This window comes from Dipodomys merriami, unplaced genomic scaffold (assembly GCF_024711535.1).
Source record: "Dipodomys merriami isolate MVZ:Mamm:240054 unplaced genomic scaffold, mDipMer1.0.p SCAF_9, whole genome shotgun sequence".
Classification (NCBI taxonomy): domain Eukaryota; kingdom Metazoa; phylum Chordata; class Mammalia; order Rodentia; family Heteromyidae; genus Dipodomys; species Dipodomys merriami.
Window position 1 is genome coordinate 38,003,842 of NW_027206512.1, and position 18,457 is coordinate 38,022,298.

Genomic DNA, 18,457 nt, shown 5'->3' on the forward strand with positions numbered 1-18,457 from the left:
GATCGCGGTTCAAAGCCAGCCCGGGCAGGAGAGACCGTGAGACTCCTATCTCCAATAAAACCACCAGAAAACCGGAAGTGGCGCTGTAGCTCAAGTGGTAGAGCGCTCGCCTTGAGCTGAAGAGCTAAGGGACAACGCCCAGGCCCAGAGTTCAAGCCCCACGACCGACAAAAAAAAAAAAAAAAGAAACTTCATTTCTTAATAATCTTTACTATTTTTTGTATTGAATAATATTCTCCATAAGTATATTTGTTGAGAATGCCTATAAAAACTTCAGTAACATTCATGAAATAATTGTTGCACACTGAGCTTCATGTTAAGGATAGGCAGGTGTGGTGGTATAGGAGTAGGTGATGTGGTGGGGGAGTAGTGTGTGTGTGTGTGTGTATGTGTGTGTTTGTGTGTGTGTGTGTGTGTGAGAGAGAGGGAGAGAGAGAGAGAGAGAGAGAGAGAGAGAGAGAGAGAGAGAGAGAGAAAGAGAGAGAGAGGAGTGCATAGTCAAGAGTGCATTTGATTTATCCATGAATCTTGTCATAACAATATCCAGAAGAGACCTCATGAGCGAGTCAGAAAAATTAGGAAGGAAGGGATTGTTTCTGACCAGGAAACTGCTTGACCCAGGAGTGAGTGAGAGAATATGGAGAATTCAAAGACCTGAAACAAAGTCTGTGTAGCTGGATTGTAGAACAGGAGAGACTGAGTGAAGGGAGGAGATGAAGTCTGACAGGTAGGAACAGAGGCCATGAATGTCCATATTAAGGAGTCCTTATAAGCATTTTTAGCAGCAGATGACTGTGTTCTATGAAGGTATCTAGAATGTGTATATCTATAAGCCCCCCCTTTTTTTTTTGCCAGCCTTGGGGCTTGAACTCAGGGCCTTGGCTTCTTTTGCTTAAGGCTAACAATCTACCACTTGAACCATAGCGCCACTTCTGGCCTTTTCTGTTTATGTGGTACTGAGGAATCCAACCCAGAGCTTTATGCATGCTTAGGTCAGCACTCTACCACTAAGCCACATTTCCAGCTCCTATAAGCCCAAGTTTTAAATTCACTTTTAGAAGTGCTCTAAATATTTGCAAGTTTACAACAACAACAAAAAAGTGGCAACAGCTAATGCCTATTTAAAGACTTTGTATTGTGGCAGAATTACTCATTCTCATGCAAGGGACCAAGAATATTATTAGTGACCACTTTCTAAATTTCTATCTGTTAATATGAAAGGAAAGATCTAAAGAAAAATGGGAAAATATACTTGCTGTGAGGATAGAAAGGGCCAAACAGAGGAAGTCTGTGGTCACATATCTAAGAGTGAATTGAACAGTATTTCAGCTTGGTTGTAACAGTTCAATTTTTGTTATAGGGAAGGTTCCTCAGGCTTTAGGCATTATCACATAAAGGAAACAGCAACATCTCCGAAGAAGTATTACCTAGCAGAGAAGCATGCTTTTGGTTCAATTCCTGAGATTATTGAGTATCATAAGCACAATGCAGCAGGTGAGTGAGCTTTTAACACCTGTTTCTAATATTAGCTAGTGTAAAATGATCATTGTAATGAAGTTTTCCTTGAGCAGTTGTATTTTCTAGTTAATTGTAGTGTGTAATTGATTTTTAAATTATTGTAATTAAGAAAGAAATAATATCAAATTTCACAAAACCCTGTCTCCATCTTAGGACATGCATTCTTTTAATGGTATGGGACAAACATTCGCATTTCTGTGCTTTATATTCTTATACTAAACTAAAATCCAAGATATCCTTTTTTTTTTTTTTTTTTTTTTTTTGGATGCCAACCCTAGGGCTTGAACTTGGGGCACTGTCCCTTGTTTAAGCTGGTGCTCTGTCACTTGAGCTATAGCTCAGCTTCTGTTGCTTTTTGTTTGTTTGTTTTGTGGTTAACTAAAGGTAAGTGTTTCAGGGACTTTTCTGCCCAGGTTGACTTAGAACCATGATCCTGAGATCTCAGCCTCCTGAAGAGCTAGGATTTATAGATGTGAGCCGCCAGTGCCCAGAAAGATATGTGCATTTTAAGCTGGATGCAGTAGCATACATGTAATACCAATGGTTTGTGAGGCTGAGACTAGAGTCTTGAGTCCAGGAGTTTGAGGCCAGTTTGGGCAGCATAGCAACACCCTATTTCAGAAGTTAAAAAAAAAAAAAGGATATGTCTGTTTTATAGTTGTCACAGAAACTTCCAGATGAGCTAGGATTCCATCCTATGTTGTAGGCTTCCAAAGAAGATGCCCTCATTTCTCATGGTGTTACATTCTGATAAACACATCACAAGTTGAATAGATCCTAAATTCAAAGTGGATGTAAAACACTTAACCCACTGAACTTAACATCCTTGCTTAGCAACCCAATTTACTCTAGAGTAGCAGGTGTTGATCCTTGTGGTCATGTACTGACTGGTGCTGAGGTCCCTTGCCCTCTGCTCAGCATCTAGTCAGAGCATCCTTTCACATATTGCTGGACCGGGAAATAAAAAAGGTCTCAATTCAAAAGTTAAAGTATTATTTCTACCGAATGCATATGGCTTTTGCACAGTCATAAAACCAACAGCTTGTAAGATGAACAATAGTAAGTTGCAGATTGCTTGTAATCATTTTCCACAGGTTTTCCATCTTCACAAATCTGGCTACTCTTAGTCTTAGAGTGTTAATAAAATAAATGTAAGGTTAAACAACCAGGGCTGGGAAGGTGGCTCAGTGGTAGAGTGCTTGCCTTGCATGCTCAAGGCCCTGGGTTCGATTCCTCAGCACCACATAAGCAAAAAGAAAAAAGCTGGAAATGGAGCTGTGGCTCAAGTAGTAGAGTGCTAGCCTTGAGCTGAAGAGCTGAGGGACAGTGCCCAGGCACAGAGTTCAGGCCCCACGACCGGACCCCAAAAAAACAAACAAACAAAAAAAAAAAACAAAAAACCAACCATAAGATGAGAAAGGTCTCACGGATGTGGAGAAGGCCAGTAACCTAGCCCAATTTAGGAAAAATCAGCTTTAATTTTTTTTGTGTGTTAAAGACACAGTTTGCAAAAGCCTATTGTTATTTTTGTGAATCCATTTACTTTTTTTTCAGATGATAGGAAGAGTTACTGAGATGTAATTTATATATCACAAATTTTATCCTTTTAGTACATACAATTCAATGGGTTTCAGTATATATTACTGAGTTGTGACACTGTCACCATAATCTAAAAAAAAAATTTTATTGCCAAGGTGATGTACAGAGGGGTTGCAGTAGTGAATACATTTCTTGTTGAACTTGTTACCCCCCTCCCTCATTTTTCTCTCACTCCCCCTCCAAACAAGTTGTACAGTTCATTTCCAATACATTGTCTTGTGAGTATCTCTGTTGCATTGGTTTGTCCTTTGTCCTTTGTCTCACCATTTTGTTGTTCCCCTTCCCTTCCCTAATTCAGATAAACATATATACAATACCCAGGGTACCAAAATCAAATACAGTGACAACAGGGATAAACCACAGGGGGAAAAAGGAAAAAAAAAAAACACAAAAGGAATCACATAGTATATTAACAACAACAACAAAGTAAAACCTCTGTTTCCATGTCTTGGAGTTCATTTTGCTTAGCATCATCTATGTACATAGCTATTGAGCTATTCTGCTCATCTGCTAGGATTATCCTAGACATACACTAATTATTACAAATGAGGAAAACGATGGGATCTGTGTTTCTTTTGGTCTGACTTACTTTCCATTTTCTTACAAATGGGGCAATATCATTCTTTCTGATGGAAGCATAGAATTTTCCTGTGTGTGTGTGTGTGTGTGTGTGTGTGTGTGTGTGTGTGTGTGTGTGTGTGTGTGTATTATGTATATATTTACACACACATCACATTTTCTTGATCCATTCGTCTACTGAGGGGCATCTGGGTTGGTTCCATATCTTAGCTATGGTAAATAATGCTGTGATAAACATAGTTGTGCTGGTAGCTTTAGTATGGCTTTGTTTGTGATCATTTGGGTAAGTAAATGCCCAGAAGTGGGATTGCTGGGTTATAGGGGAGCTCTAGGTGTAGTCTTTTGAGGAACTGCCATACTGATTCCAGAATGGTTGAACAAGTTTACACTCCCACCAACAGTGTAGTAGCATTCCCTTTTGGCCACATCCCCTCCAGCATCTGTTGTTATAACCTAATTTTAATAACATTGTTATTCACAAATCTTACACCATTGGCACTCACCCTGTGTTCCCCTTCACCATCTTCGCCTCTGGCAGTAACTAGCCTACTTCCTGTCTCTGTAGATTTTCCTTTTCTGAAAGTTCTATATGAATGAAATCATGCAGTCTGTCGTGGCTAGTTCTGTGGTGCAGTATAATATATCTGACATTTGTTGTATCATGCTAAGTATCCTACTTTCTTTTTATAGGACTTTTTAGCATGTGTAAGTTGTACCAAGCTGTTTGTTTCTGTGTCATTTTCATACATTCACACAGTCGACTCTGACCAGATGTACTTGTCCATCTCTTTCCCTTAGACCCCTCTCCCTCCTGCAGGTTTAACAGGTTTCATTGTTTTGTTTTCATACATGCATATAAAGTATCATATTCACCCTCATTCATCCCCTCCATTGACCCTCCTCTTATTGGCACTGACCTCCAATAGACACTGTTTTACTTTCCTGTGATTCATTTTTTCAATGTATATTAAATGTATGGATTTTACCAAGAGAGTTCATACATACAAATGGTCTCTGTTCCAGTTTCTTCTCCCCCTTATTTTCAGTCTTTTTCAGTGAGTTTCCTTATTCTATTTTCAGATTAAACACATACATGTATCTGGTATTATTTGTCCTTCATTTTCTTTTCCTCCCATTGTACAGTCTCACAGTTACATTCATGCCCAGGGTTTGTGTGTGTGCGCGTGTATGTGTGTGTGTGTGTGTGTGTGTGTGTGTGTGTGTGTGTGTGTGTGTGTGTGTGTGTTGTGTATTTTATTATTGCAAAGGTGATGTACAGAGGGGTTACTGTTACATAAGTCAGGTAATAAGTACATTTCTTTTTCTTTTTTTGCCAGTCCTGGGGCTTGAACTGAGGGGCCTGAGCTTCTTTTGCTCAAGGCTAACACTCTACCACTTGAGTTACAGCACCACTTCTTGCCTTTTCTGTTTATATGGTACTGAGGAATTGAACCCAGGGCTTCATGCATGCAAGGCAAGCACTCTACCAGTAAGCCACATTCCCAGCCTACATTTCTTTCTTTCTTTTTGTCGGTCATGGGATTTGAACTCTGGGCCCGGGCTCTGTCCCTGAGCCCTTCAGCTCAAGGTGAGCACTCTACCACAGCGCCACTTCCCTACATTTGAACAATGTCACCTCTTCCCTCATTTTCTCCCAGTTTTTCTCTCCCAACTCCCCTCCTCCACAAGTTGTATAGCTCATCTTCAACATAATGTCTAGTGAGTATCACTGCTGCATTTGTTCACCCTTTGTCCCACCATTTCTGTGCCCCTTCTTACCCTCCCCCCAAAACATAAACTTACTTACAGGACAAAAAATAGAAAAGACAGTGACAAAGGAGAAAACAAATTCCCAGGGTTTCTTGACATAAAAAACACAAGAACTCTTTTTAAAACTAAAGGAAAAAGGACTAGGAAATGTGGCTCAAGTGGTAGTTTTTTGTATCTTTCTTTTTTTGTATTTATATTCTGTTGTTCTTTCTTTGGTGGTCTTCTATAAGTTGATCTGATGTAAATTTTAGTTTCACCTATCTCAATTCATTCAACAAATGTGCATTTAGTGCCTGCTAGCGTTTCCTGCCTTCTAGAAACCAAGCCAAGTTTGGAAAAGAGTTGCTGGACTAGGCCATCACTGATTCTGCTCTTAGCTGCTGGAGAGAGACATCATATACAATCATTTCATATTACTGTGAGCTGTCCCTAGTTAGAGGAAGTACAAAATGTTCTGGATGTTTATAGAAGAGTCTCCTCTCATTTCTACCTTAATTCTGTAAGCAAAGGCTTTAACTTACCTCACTGATTGGCAGCAGCTGATAAATTCATAGTTGTTATCTTAGAGTACAATTTTAATACAAGGATCGCTAGCATTGAGTGAATCAAGTGAATTGCTTTAATTTTCAGCAGACTCACAATTTGTTTTCATAGTTCAGATCTCCTATTCAAAAAGAGCATGATATAGTAGCTGATAATAACTGTGAGAAGTTCTTTAATATCCTTTTTAAAAAAGTTCCTTTGGAATGTTAAGAGGAGAAGCTGGCATAATGCTTGACAACCACTGGAAGAAAGCTTGTTGAATGAATGAAAGTCTGTAGCAGAAGATGAGACTAAAGTAATTAGTGAATGAGTTTTCATTTCTACTTTAGCATTTGATGTATAGGATGATTAAGTTCAACTGCATGGCTTTCTCTGATTTCTAGGACTTGTCACAAGGCTGCGGTACCCAGTTAGTACAAAGGGGAAGAATGCACCAACCACTGCGGGATTCAGCTATGGTAACTTGTGCTCTGTACTTGCATGACCAATCTTCCTTGACAAGAATCAGTATCACATAAGCTTAGCTCTGTGCTTGCATTAGCAATTTTGCTTGATAAGAATCTGGTATCACAAAATAAGCTTATTTTATGTATATAGTGTGGGTGTTCAGTGACACTTCATAGCTGTTATAATCCTAGGTTTTGTTTCTGTCAATGTGTATATACATATTTGGGGGGGGAGGCTTGAACTCTGGGCCTGGGTGCTATCCCTCAGCTCTTCAAGGCTACCATTCTACCACTTGAGCCACAGTGCTACTTCCAGTTTTCTGGTGGTTGATTGGAGATTAATGTCTCACGGACTTTCTTATCCAGGCTGGCTTTGAACTACTGTGATCCTCAGATCCCAGCCTCCTGAGTAGCTAAGATTACAGGCGTGAGCCACCAGCGCACAGCTCAGTATGTATAATTTAGTAGGAAACTTTCTCTAGGGGAAAAGACAAGGAATACCATTTGCATTTAAAAAGAAATCATTGTCCTTTCAACCATGGTTCTCACTGTTTTTGTTGGTTAGTGGCAGAAAGTGAAGTGCTAGGATGAGAAAAATAAATTACTTTGATGGTTTTTGTTACTTCTGACGAAAGCCTTATAAATAGCAGGCTTAATTCCTTTTAACTTGATGGAATTGAAAGAAAAAAACTCAGGAGAAGGAGTGATAAAAGGTGCTTTTTGTTGTTGTTGTTTTTAATGGACTTGAAGCTGGGTGCAGAAGTTTTACCCCTGTAATCCTGAGGCGGCTGAGATCTGCAGATTGTGGTTCGAAGCCAGACAGGTAGAAGAAAGTCCATGAGACCCTTATCTCCAAATAAACAAAAAAAAAAAAAGCCAGATATGGGAGTGTGGTTCAAATGGCAGAGTGATAGCCTTGAGTGAAAAAAGTCAAGTGAGAGCCCTGAATTCAATTACACACACATACTCTTAGCTGTTACTTTTAGTCTGTTATGCAGTATCTTCTTGCCTTTTCAATTCCTCTGCTTTTATTGGGATAGTTTAAAAGGGACACCCTTTAGAGAGGGTGGAAAGCCCCCCATGTGCAGTGTAGTAGATTCAGGATGTACCTCTGTTCTGTGTTTCGTAGTAATGACTACAGTATCTTCCTGAACTTTGAGGTTGATTCTTGATTAGTTTCTCTTTCCTCACTGATTTATCCCATTCTCTCCTTAAGTGTTTCCCACTTTTCCCTTCTGTCTTTCAGAGAAGTGGGAGATTAACCCTTCGGAGCTGACCTTTATGAGGGAGTTGGGGAGTGGACTGTTCGGAGTGGTGAGGCTGGGCAAGTGGCGAGCCCAGTACAAAGTAGCTATCAAAGCTATTAGAGAGGGTGCCATGTGTGAGGAGGACTTTATAGAAGAAGCTAAAGTCATGATGTAAGTTACTAGCTCTTCTTCCGGGCTCCCTGTTTCAGATGAAGAAGGGCCCCTCCCCACCTAATACGCCTGCTGATTTCTTTTTCTAGGAACCAGCTTTTTGCTTTGTTGATTCTATGTATTATTTGTTTTTAGCCTCTAATTCATTGATTTCTGCTCTAATCTTTATTATCTCTCTTTACCTAGTACTTTGGGGTTTGTTCTTGTTTTTGTAGACGCTTTAGTTGCATCATGAGGTTGTTTATTTGAGCGCTTTCTGTTTTGCTGATTTCTTTTTCTGTAGTAATGCCATATGCCTTTCCCCCCACCCCAGGAAGCTGACACATCCCAAGCTGGTACAGCTTTATGGGGTATGCACCCAGCAGAAACCAATTTACATCGTGACTGAGTTCATGGAACGGGGCTGCCTTCTGAATTTCCTCCGACAGAGACAAGGCCATTTCAGTAGAGACATGCTGCTGAGTATGTGTCAGGATGTGTGTGAAGGCATGGAGTACCTGGAGAGAAACAGCTTCATCCACAGAGACTTGGTACCCACTCACCCACCAGATTCTTTTGTAATACTGGCTCAGCAGTAGCAGTGACCAATTTTGGTTGCTAACAGTGTTTCACTGTTATTTTTAAACTTGGTAAATGTAAGCCACTTACTTCTTAAGTTTAAAGGAAGGATTTATTTGACAGTCTACAGAGTTAATATCTCCAGGCAAGTTTTCTTGCATGAACTATTTGAGCTCCAGAAAAGTCCTAGGAGAGAGCTAATCATGAGCACATTTATTACTATCCTCATTTTATAGATGGGAGTTAGCGTCAGGGAAATAAAGTGCCATTCATCACACATAAAGTGTAAAGTGTGATGAATGGAAAGTTAGAGTTAGTCTTGACTTTCTTCCTAAATCCTAATCTCTTTTCACTTCATATGCTATAATTAGAAACTATTAGAGAAATCATTTTCCTTCTCTCATTAATCATTGGGGAAAGATGGCAGCTTCTAACAATACCGGAAGAAGTCTGTCACTTTCTAAATTATTGTGATGGGGACATTGGTTAATTGTTCCTTATTCTGCTTTCTCCATCTCGCCTCCATTATTCTATTTTTCCTCCCATTTTTCCTTCACAAATGTGACTATTTTCAGCATATCAGCAACACTATCAGTTTACCTTGATCCTTTCACCACAGCAAATAGGATTTGCCTCTGGGATTTCCCCTAAATTTTAATTTCAGCATTCTGATGATAAAGTATGTTAGAGTAGCAGCAAGGCATTAAAAAAAATTCATTCACCTCAAATAGGTAATAAGCATTTTTGAATATAAGTCACTGAATCATTGCAAAAATTGTAAGTAGGAAGTATCATTACTGTTCCTGTTTCACAGATGAGGAAACAGGTGCAAATGGAGTAAAATAATATCAACAGTTAAGTTAATTGAGTAGGCAGGATTTGAATCCAGGGAGTTTGGATCTTAATGTTATGTTACCTCTAGGTTTAAAGTATAATAGGAAGTTGAGAATTTTGAAATGGAAGATGGCCTCCTATGTGTGTTTTAGAATAGTTACCTAATCTCTCTGAGACCCTTTTTCCACGTCTTTGAATTGCTTGTTACAATATTGCTTATAAAACTTATAATTTTGCTTATAAGACTGCCTTAATTATCCCTGCATATAATTGAGACAAAGGACTTAGTAGACGAGATATATATATATATATATATATATATATATATACATATACATATACACATATACACACATACATACAGTAGCATTATGCTCAATAATGACAAAGAATATGTCGTCATTCTGAAACTCATGACTCAATTAACTTCCTCCCTCCTTGCCTGCCTGCCTGCCTACCCTCCTGCCTTCCTTCCATCCTTTTTTGGTGCCAGTCCTGGGGCTTGAACTCAAGGTCTAGGTGCTGTCTCTGAGCTTTTGTGCTTAAGGCTAGTGGTCTATACTTAGCCACAGTTCAACTCCTGTTTATTTGGTGTCTAATTGGAGATGAGAGACTCACAGATGTTCCTGCCCCAGCTGGCTTTGCCCTGTAGTCCTCAGATCTCAGACTCCTGAGTAACTAGGATTATAGGCATGAACCAATGGCACCTGGCTTTCTCTTATTTTTTTTAACTTAACAAGCTGATTCAAATTGAATTTCTTCATGAATCTGGCCCTGATACCCACAAGGACCATATCTTGGTGAAAGCAATTTTTTTTTTAATCTTTCATGTCTAGTGTATTGATATTAGTCTGGTAGATCTGTACCACCCTTTGAAGGCAGGTTGTGTTCTTTTTGTCTCCTTCAAAAAGAATCCTGCTGCTGGCAAGCAAAGGCTTTTGTGGTTGTCCTCATAGAAAGATGGAGGAGAGCCAGGTGCCAGTAGCTCATGCCTGTAATCCTAGCTACTAAGGAGCTGAGATCTGAGGATCGAGGTTCAAAGCCAGCCTGGACAGAAAAGTCCCTGTGAGACGTTTACCTCTAATTATTCATGCAAAAACTGGAAGTGATGCTGTGGCTCAAATGGTAGAGTGCTAGCCTTGAGCACAAAGAGGCTTAGGTACAATGCCCAGGCCCTGAGTTCAAGCCCAACAACTGACCAAAAAAAAAGAAAAAGAAAAGATAGAGAGGACTCTAGGAATGGTCACTATTTCTCATATAAGAAGAGACTTTTAACAATGTGCTGTAAGGGAACTCATACAAGTAGAATTGTCACATATAGAAAATAGGAATCTGAACAGGTGGGAAGAGAAAAATATTAAATATTGATATATTAAAATATGATATTTTCCTTCTAAAAATACTATGTCTTTCTATCTAGCTATTGTCTTGAATCTTGTAACCTTCACAATTGGGGAGACACTAAATATGTGAATTCAATACATAATTCAAACATTAAGTAATTTGCATTTGTAGTTGACCAATTGGATGTGTCTTCTTTTAATGTATTGAAAATCCCATACGTGATAAAACAAAAAAAACTTTTACACAGCTGTTTTATTTTTATTTATTTATTACTGTTTTGTAGTACTGGGGTTGAACTCTGGGCTTTGTGCTCTGAGCTTGCTAGGCAGGTGCTCTGCCATTTGACCCATGCTCCCAGCTCATTTTGCTTTTATTATTTTTCAAATAGGCTCTTGCTTTTTGCCTAGCCAAACCTGGACCTCAGTCCTTTTACTTACACTTTCTGTGTAGCTGTGATGACAGTTGTACCTCAACATGCCAATCTTTTTTTAGTTGAGATGGGGTGTCCTGAACTTTCTGTTTAGACTGGCTTTTAACTGCAATCCTCCTGATCGCTGCTACCTGGGAGCCACTGCACCTGGTTCAGATGTTCTTTTGACCGGGATTGAGTTGATTTAATCACTGCTTGCTCATTTGATGGTTGTGTATTTTGAAGCTCACCTTACTAAAATGTAGAATAAGGACTTCAAGAGATTTTACCACCATCAGTAAAACAATAACAAATCCCCACATATGTTAATAAGAGTAGAACCAGAGGGGAAAACCAGAGTTGACCTTTCTTAACTATGACTATAGGTAACGATAATGTCTGTAATACCTGTGGCAAATGTTGTCTAACCTGTCTTTCTGCAGACTGTTTCAAATACATGTTGCAGACATTTCTATTGGGGTAAAAACAATCTATAAGCAGACATTTCAGGCTGGGAAGGTGGCTCAGTGTTAGAGCCCTTGCCTTGCATGCATGAGACCCTGGGTTCGATTCCTCAGCACCACATAAGCAAAAAGAAGCCGGAAGTGGCGCTGTGGCTCAAGTGGTAGAGCGCTAGCCTTGAGCTGAAGAGCTGAGGGACAGTGCCCAGACCCAAAGTTCAGGCCCATGACTGGACCCAAAAAAAAAAGCAGACATTTCCACCCTCTGTGGATATTTGGCTGGATTATAATAAAACAGACGTATATTTTTCTTGTATAGTGGGATTTTTAGCCTAATACACTATCATGATTTTTTTCCCCCCAGGCTGCCAGAAATTGTCTGGTAAATGAGGCGGGAGTTGTGAAAGTCTGTGATTTTGGCATGGCCAGGTATGGCTGAGTGTTATGTTCTTTCAAGTAACGTTTACACTATTTTGTAGAATAAGTATGTGTGGCAGTAATTTGCATCAATGATAACTTGCAGGAAGGAATTTCATTAATGGTTAATGACATTAGGATATGGAAATATGTATCCTAGTGGCAGTATTTTCTCCACTAGATGGAGATATAGCTTGTTAAATTAGTGGCTTCTCTGTTTTCTCCTCAATGTGGATTATATTTCTAGAATCTTTTGTTTTCATTGGAATGGTTTATGTTCAGTTTATAAATACAGCTTAGTACATTTCTGTCTGCAGTACATTTCTTCTCTTAACTTTTGTAGTTTTAATAGAGTGATAGAAAAGACATTTAAAAATATTTTGTCTTTCCGTCCTTTTTATCTCTGTGCAATCATTCAACTATATGTAAGAACTGAGAGTTGTGCTGAGCACAGCTCTCTGAACCACAGCAGAGACTAAACCATCTATGTTCCTGCCACCCGTGGCGAATGTTCTAGAGATGAGACAGACACGGACCTGGGACTAAATGTGTATGTTCGCACAGGGCCAGCCAACCGTGACCTGTCAGTCTGACCTAAGCTTTTTTGATGGTCCTGTGAACCGATAATGGGTGTCACATTTTTCATTTCTTTTTTTTTTATTGTGAAAATACCACATAGAGGGGTTACAATTACATGGGCAAGATAATGAGTACATTTCTTATCAACTGGAAGATACCAGGACACCTGAAAATGACCTGAAACTTAGGTCAGTATTCACAAAAATAGTGTTATTGAGACAGCCGTCTATAACAGCCTGTACCTGCCTTGGTGCTTTTGCACGTAAGAGGTACAGCTGAGAGTTGTCATCAGCACTGTGTGTGCAGTGGAACACGATGTGTTATCTGGCCCTCTTCAGAGAAAATCTGCCTATCTCCGACAGACAGATATTTTGGGATAGGGGTGGTGGTGCACATAGCTATTTTTACTTTGGATCTGGTAACCAGGAGGACATTTTCCAGATGAGAACACTGAATGGAGACTAAAGGCAATGAGCAGCCAGTTAGGTAAAAATCTAGATATAAATGTTTCCAGGTCAAAGAGACAAGTGCAAAAGTTTGAAATCTGAGATTCGTGTGACCTGCTCAGAAGACTGTGAAAGGGTCAGGGAGTTGGCCCGTAGACATCACTAGCAGCAGTTAAAAGGGGGCTGGAGGCATGGCTCAACTGGTAGAGTACCTGCAGGTATAAGGCCCGAAGTTCAGACTCCAGTACTACCAAAAAATTGTTTTAAGGCCACACAAGGACCAGGTCCTGCAGGGGCAAGCTCAGCTTCCAAGGAAACTCATCAAGCCTAAGAATGTTTGAGGGTGTTAGAGTCTATTTCTCACTCTCAACGTGTTAATTACCCAACTCTTAATTTGCTTTTTTATAAAATGTTCAATACCTGACAAGCAGCCTTCTTCTTTCATAAGTTCAATCATCCTGTATTTGGCTTTTGCAAAATCATTGCTTTTGTGTGTGAACCCTTGCAAACCACTATATACTAAATTCAGATTTCCCTGATTGACAATCATTTAAAGATCTAGCCCCCTGAGGTAGTAGTGCTGGCCAGACACCATCTTTGTCTCCATAATTCAACAAAGGATATTTGTGAATGTATGGCTGCCTTAACGAATGAATTTCATATGCACCTATAATATATAAATACATTCCTCTTATAAATATGCATCAAACATTACAGCGAAAGCTTAAGTCCTCAATTTACCATCTGTAATCTAGGATTTGTCCCAGAACTAACCACTGTTATTAGCTTCTGTATGTCCTTCCAGAGGGACATAAGTATGTTCACACAGAGAAATAACAATGTTATTTTGAGAGGGAGACAATGTATGTTGTGGTATGTAAACGTATATGTCACCATTTACATGCTTTGTCTTGTCTTTTCTTGCACTTGCTTCTTAAAAACTGCTCTATAGTCCATGGGGGCTCAGGGCATGAATGTCTCTAGACACGTTCACCCTTCTTTTAGAGTAGTTCTGCTTTAGGTCTTTTATATATAGGGCTGAGAGTAAAATTTTGTCTAAAGAACATAATTGCAATGGGACGTTGGCAGACTATTGTTACTATGTTCTGCCTGTGTCTCCTAAGGTGGAAAGAGAAGAGCAGGGAGATTTAAGTGTAGCTGCTTATGTTACGGTGTCTCCTTCTTACACCCTGTATTTGCACCAAGAGGAAGATGGAATCTACCAGGTGTGGCCACTGAGCTAAACCTTTAGCTCCAGCTGGATGCACGTTGGGCTTCAGTCAGCTGTGTTTTTGATTGTAAAGTGGTAAATAATGAAATCACCAGTATGAAGTGCAGATCGTACTTCAGAGGTGTAAGTCCATGGTATGTCTCACCCTAGGTATGTTCTGGATGATCAGTACACAAGCTCTTCTGGTGCTAAATTCCCAGTGAAGTGGTGCCCGCCTGAAGTATTTAACTACAGCCGCTTTAGCAGCAAGTCAGATGTCTGGTCATTTGGTAAGATCCCTGTTCCTCATTTCCTGCTTTCTGCTCTGAAGAGGAAGTGGATTCGTCATGTGATAATCCTTGTCCTTTTCCAGGTGTCTTGATGTGGGAAGTCTTCACGGAAGGCAGAATGCCCTTTGAGAAGAACACCAATTATGAAGTGGTAACCATGGTTACTCGAGGCCACCGCCTCCACCGGCCGAAGCTGGCGTCTAAATACATATATGAGGTGATGCTGAGGTGTTGGCAGGAGGTATAGATACTTCTTTGTGCTCTCCTATTGAATCGCTGCAACATTCACAGTTGGGCTTGGTAGATGGATCCTGGTACAGGCTTTAGAGCCTATGGAAGTGGGTGGTCCATGTTTTTTGGTGGTGTGTTTTTGTTTTTTTTGTTTTTTTTTTGGTCTTGTTTTTTTAATCAGATCTTGGGTCTGAACTCAGAGCTCCCTGCTTGTTCAGCAGGTTCTCTACTAGTTTAGCTGCACTTTCACCTCTTTTTGCTTTAGTTATTTTTCATAAGATGAAAAATGATTTCATGGCCTGTTCATGCCTCGGCCAGTCTGGATCACCATCCTCATATGAACACTTACCATGTAGCTGGGGTAATAGGTTGATAGCTCTCATGGCGAGCTTGTAGTGATTGAGATGGAGATGGGAGATGCTTCCCCCCCCAGGTTGCCTTGATCCTCCTGATCTCTGCCTCTTTTCAACTAGGATTAGATGTAAGCCACCATGCCCATCTGGTGCACATTTTATAGTGATTTCAAGCTCTAGGGAAGAAGCCAGCCCTCTCATCTCAGGTCCAGATTAATGTAAGATGAATGTGAAGCAGTGGAAAACACTAGTAATTCAGTTAATCAACTCAGGCTGGGCCTCACTCCCAAGTGGGAATCCTCGGCAGCTGCCTAAGATAGTGACTTGGGAACGGGCCTGGGAAGTTGCTCCCTTCCTTTCTGTGGATCACTTGTGGGATTGAAGTGTCGCTTTTTCCAGAGAGGGTTTCTTCCTCTAAACTTCAACCTCCCTCATTTGTTTACTCAGACTCGGAAATAGTGAACTATGACTTCACAGAAGAGTTTAGGCACCAGAATGATTCTTGAAAAGCAGACATTAGGCCACCTGTATTAAATGCATTGTACCAAATGCTTTGATTTAGCCCTTAAGTAACCCTTGGGGGTAGATGTTTTCTATGACCACTTTATAACAAGAAGATTAGGTTTCCTGTGGTTGATGTTGCCTGGGGCCAGTTAGCTAGAGAGCAGCAGAGGCCACCTAACTCCAAAGCTCCCAATTCCTCACATTTCTTCCCAGGAGCATTGATGGGGATGGACAGAGACTGGGCAGGAAGAGGTACAAGGGGGAGAGAGTACAGTATGAATAACATGTAAAGACATTGCTACAGACATTCACGTGACAGTAGAGAGTAGAGCGCTCATCTGGTAGGGCTTTTTGTGGGAATGAACAGAGATGATAGGTAGATAGGGCTCTGCAGATCTGCAGGGCTTGATTTTTACAGGCACTAAGGAGGTCTAATACTACTTGATCAAAGTGGTATCTTAGAAATGTTAGGAGGAAGCAACAGAGAGGAAAATATGGTTGAAGTACTATATATGTCTATGTGTATGTATGTATGTTTGAAAGTAGAACAGTGAAACCTGGTGAAATTGTTTTCCAAAGGTAGGAGAGAGATGTAGGTGGTAAGTTTGAGTGAGGTGCATTGTTTGCATGGAAATGTTCAAAGGAAACTTGCCCAATGTACAACTCTAATACCTGTCAGTAAAAAGTCTTTCTTTTTTTTCTTTTTTAAAGAGAGATCTGTCAGTCTAGCAGCAGGGCATGCCAGCTAGGTTAGCATAGAGAGATAGATGAGTTACCATTGCCCACATTTTTCAGTCTGAAGTTCTTTCTGTCTATAGGATGATGTAGTATAAGAGTTTGAACAGTGAGGATTTCCATGGGATTGGGTCCTGAAACTCACCGCTTTTCTTTGCCTTTTAATTGTAGAAACCAGAGGGAAGGCCTTCATTCGAAGATTTGCTGCGCACGATAGATGAATTAGTTGAATGTGAAGAAACTTTTGGAAGATAAGCATTGGGACCAGTGGCTCCCAGATCCCACGGCATGAGAAAAGGCCACTTGGTGAACTTATTTGGCACCTGGCTGTCTAGATTGTTTTACTTATAAATTGGAAATGCCTAAGGCATTTTCTTTCAGACCAACTGTAACTCCGTGACTGTCTTCTGGACTGTGAAGATGGTACTTAGAGTTGGTGATTGAAAGTGTTCGCTTCTCTGCATTCCTCAGGAACTTGAATATGTACAGTGTATCAGGCACAGTGCCTAAACCCCTGGCTTTGCCCATTTTAGGGATACACACAGACCCACGTTGGCCTGTGTCTGTAGAAAACCAGTGAGAAAGCAAGGAGTCATGTTCCAGCAACCCATCTCTTTCCTTGGGTTTCTACAGAGATCCGGGCCTAGAGCATCATCTAGACTTGAGTTCTAGGTGAATAAAGAACCTGACTTGGATAAGTACTCATCCCTGTTCTTAGTATCACAGGTTAAAATATTTGTATGCTGTACATATTGTAAGTACATTTAATATATAAAGTTATATATTTATAAGAAACATGAGTTGTCTTAATTAAAACTTTAATTCTGTAGTGTAAATTTGCCTTCTTAGGATTGGACACTTCCGTCCGCTGTCACTTCCTTTTCCCATGGGGATGAAATATTCCTTTCAGGAAAAAAAGAAATCCTAAGTCTTTCCATTGCTTATGCTCCTCACACCAGTAGACATATCTGGGGATGCTGCTTTTGCTTCTCTGGGGGCTGTTTGGGGGCTTAGTGATCCTGCCCATAGTGATCACAGTTAATTGGAGAATCCACCCACCCTGGAGCAGAGGATGAGATGATTGCTCTTTTTTTTTTTTTTTTTTTGCTAGTACGGGGGCTTGAACTCAGGGCCTGGGCACTGTCCCTGAGCTGCTTCTGCTCAAGGCTAGCACTCTACTACTTGAGCTGCTTCTGGCTTTTTCTGTTGATGTGGTGCTGAGGAATGGAACCCAGGGCTTCATGCATGCTAGGCAAGCACACTACCACTAAGCCACCTTCACAGCCCCAAGCTGATTGCTCTTAACAAAAGCTTCCCTACCTAAGGCTAGCTCCAGCTCCAGCTGTAGTGAAGAGGCTGGGGTGCTGTGGAAAGAAATGGATATGTGGTGTTCCCAGGAGATGTGGCTAGACTTGCATTTGTGGATGAAGAACTGTGTATTACAGCTTCAGTGTCGACTCTGCCATCCACTTGAGTAGGTTTCTCATCCTTACAATCTCTAGGACTCCCATGATGGTAGAGCCTTTGTTTCTTCCCTCAGGAGCCCCTGGAGGGATGGGGCGGGTGGTCACCAACAGACATATCTTCTTAGTCATCCCCTCTGGAGGTTGCTGTGGATTGTTGGGCACACACGCAGGTGGGAGCTGGCTGCTCTGAGCTGTGTCTTCACTCTGGCCCTGGAGAACCACTTCTCTTTGGTTTGGAGTTTGTACCTGGGAGCCCATCGGCCACAAGCTGTGTTCATCCTTGGTTCCTCTTTTTTTTCTTTTGACAGTTGTGGGGCATTGTAGATAAGAGTCTCACAGACTTCCCCCGCCTTGGCTTGGCCTCGAACCAAGATCATCAGATCTCAGCCTCCTGAGTAGCTAGGATTACAGGTGTGAGCCACTAGTGCCTGGCCTCATCCTTGGATCCTTTATTATGCAAAAAAAATTGTCCCAATTCTTTTCACAATCAGCCATATTTCTCCTCCTCTTCTTTAATTTTGCTCCCATGACAAATAGATTCTATAACGGGACTTGTAGCTTGTTCCAGGAGCTGGTCCTGTGCAAGCTGTGCTTCAGCACTCCGGTTGCACTTCCTTCCCCCGCTTCTGTCCTCCCCAACCATCCCCTCCTGAGCTTCCCTTTTACACTGAGTTGCTGTGGGGACTACTAGGTGGTGTTGAAGAGAGTGAGGGAAGGTACAGTTCTGCATTAATACTTATAAAAACT

At 40.8% G+C, this 18,457-nt stretch overlaps 1 protein-coding gene across 4 annotated transcripts in view; it reads left to right on the forward strand.

Annotated features, from left to right (window-relative positions):
- The window catches only part of Tec (tec protein tyrosine kinase), a 95,869-nt gene extending 78,849 nt beyond the window's left edge, over positions 1-17,020 (forward strand). For 3 of the 4 annotated variants that reach the window (XM_070013186.1, XM_070013185.1, XM_070013187.1), the window contains 8 exons: positions 1,361-1,494; positions 6,393-6,467; positions 7,702-7,873; positions 8,187-8,403; positions 11,844-11,908; positions 14,303-14,421; positions 14,505-14,662; positions 16,416-17,020. In XM_070013186.1, the coding sequence (XP_069869287.1) occupies positions 1,361-1,494; positions 6,393-6,467; positions 7,702-7,873; positions 8,187-8,403; positions 11,844-11,908; positions 14,303-14,421; positions 14,505-14,662; positions 16,416-16,499 (1,024 nt within the window). In that variant the 3' untranslated portion in view covers positions 16,500-17,020. The remainder of the gene's footprint in view (positions 1-1,360; positions 1,495-6,392; positions 6,468-7,701; positions 7,874-8,186; positions 8,404-11,843; positions 11,909-14,302; positions 14,422-14,504; positions 14,663-16,415) is intronic. The other variant, XM_070013188.1, reaches the window with a different exon arrangement.
- The last annotated feature ends 1,437 nt before the right edge of the window (positions 17,021-18,457 follow it).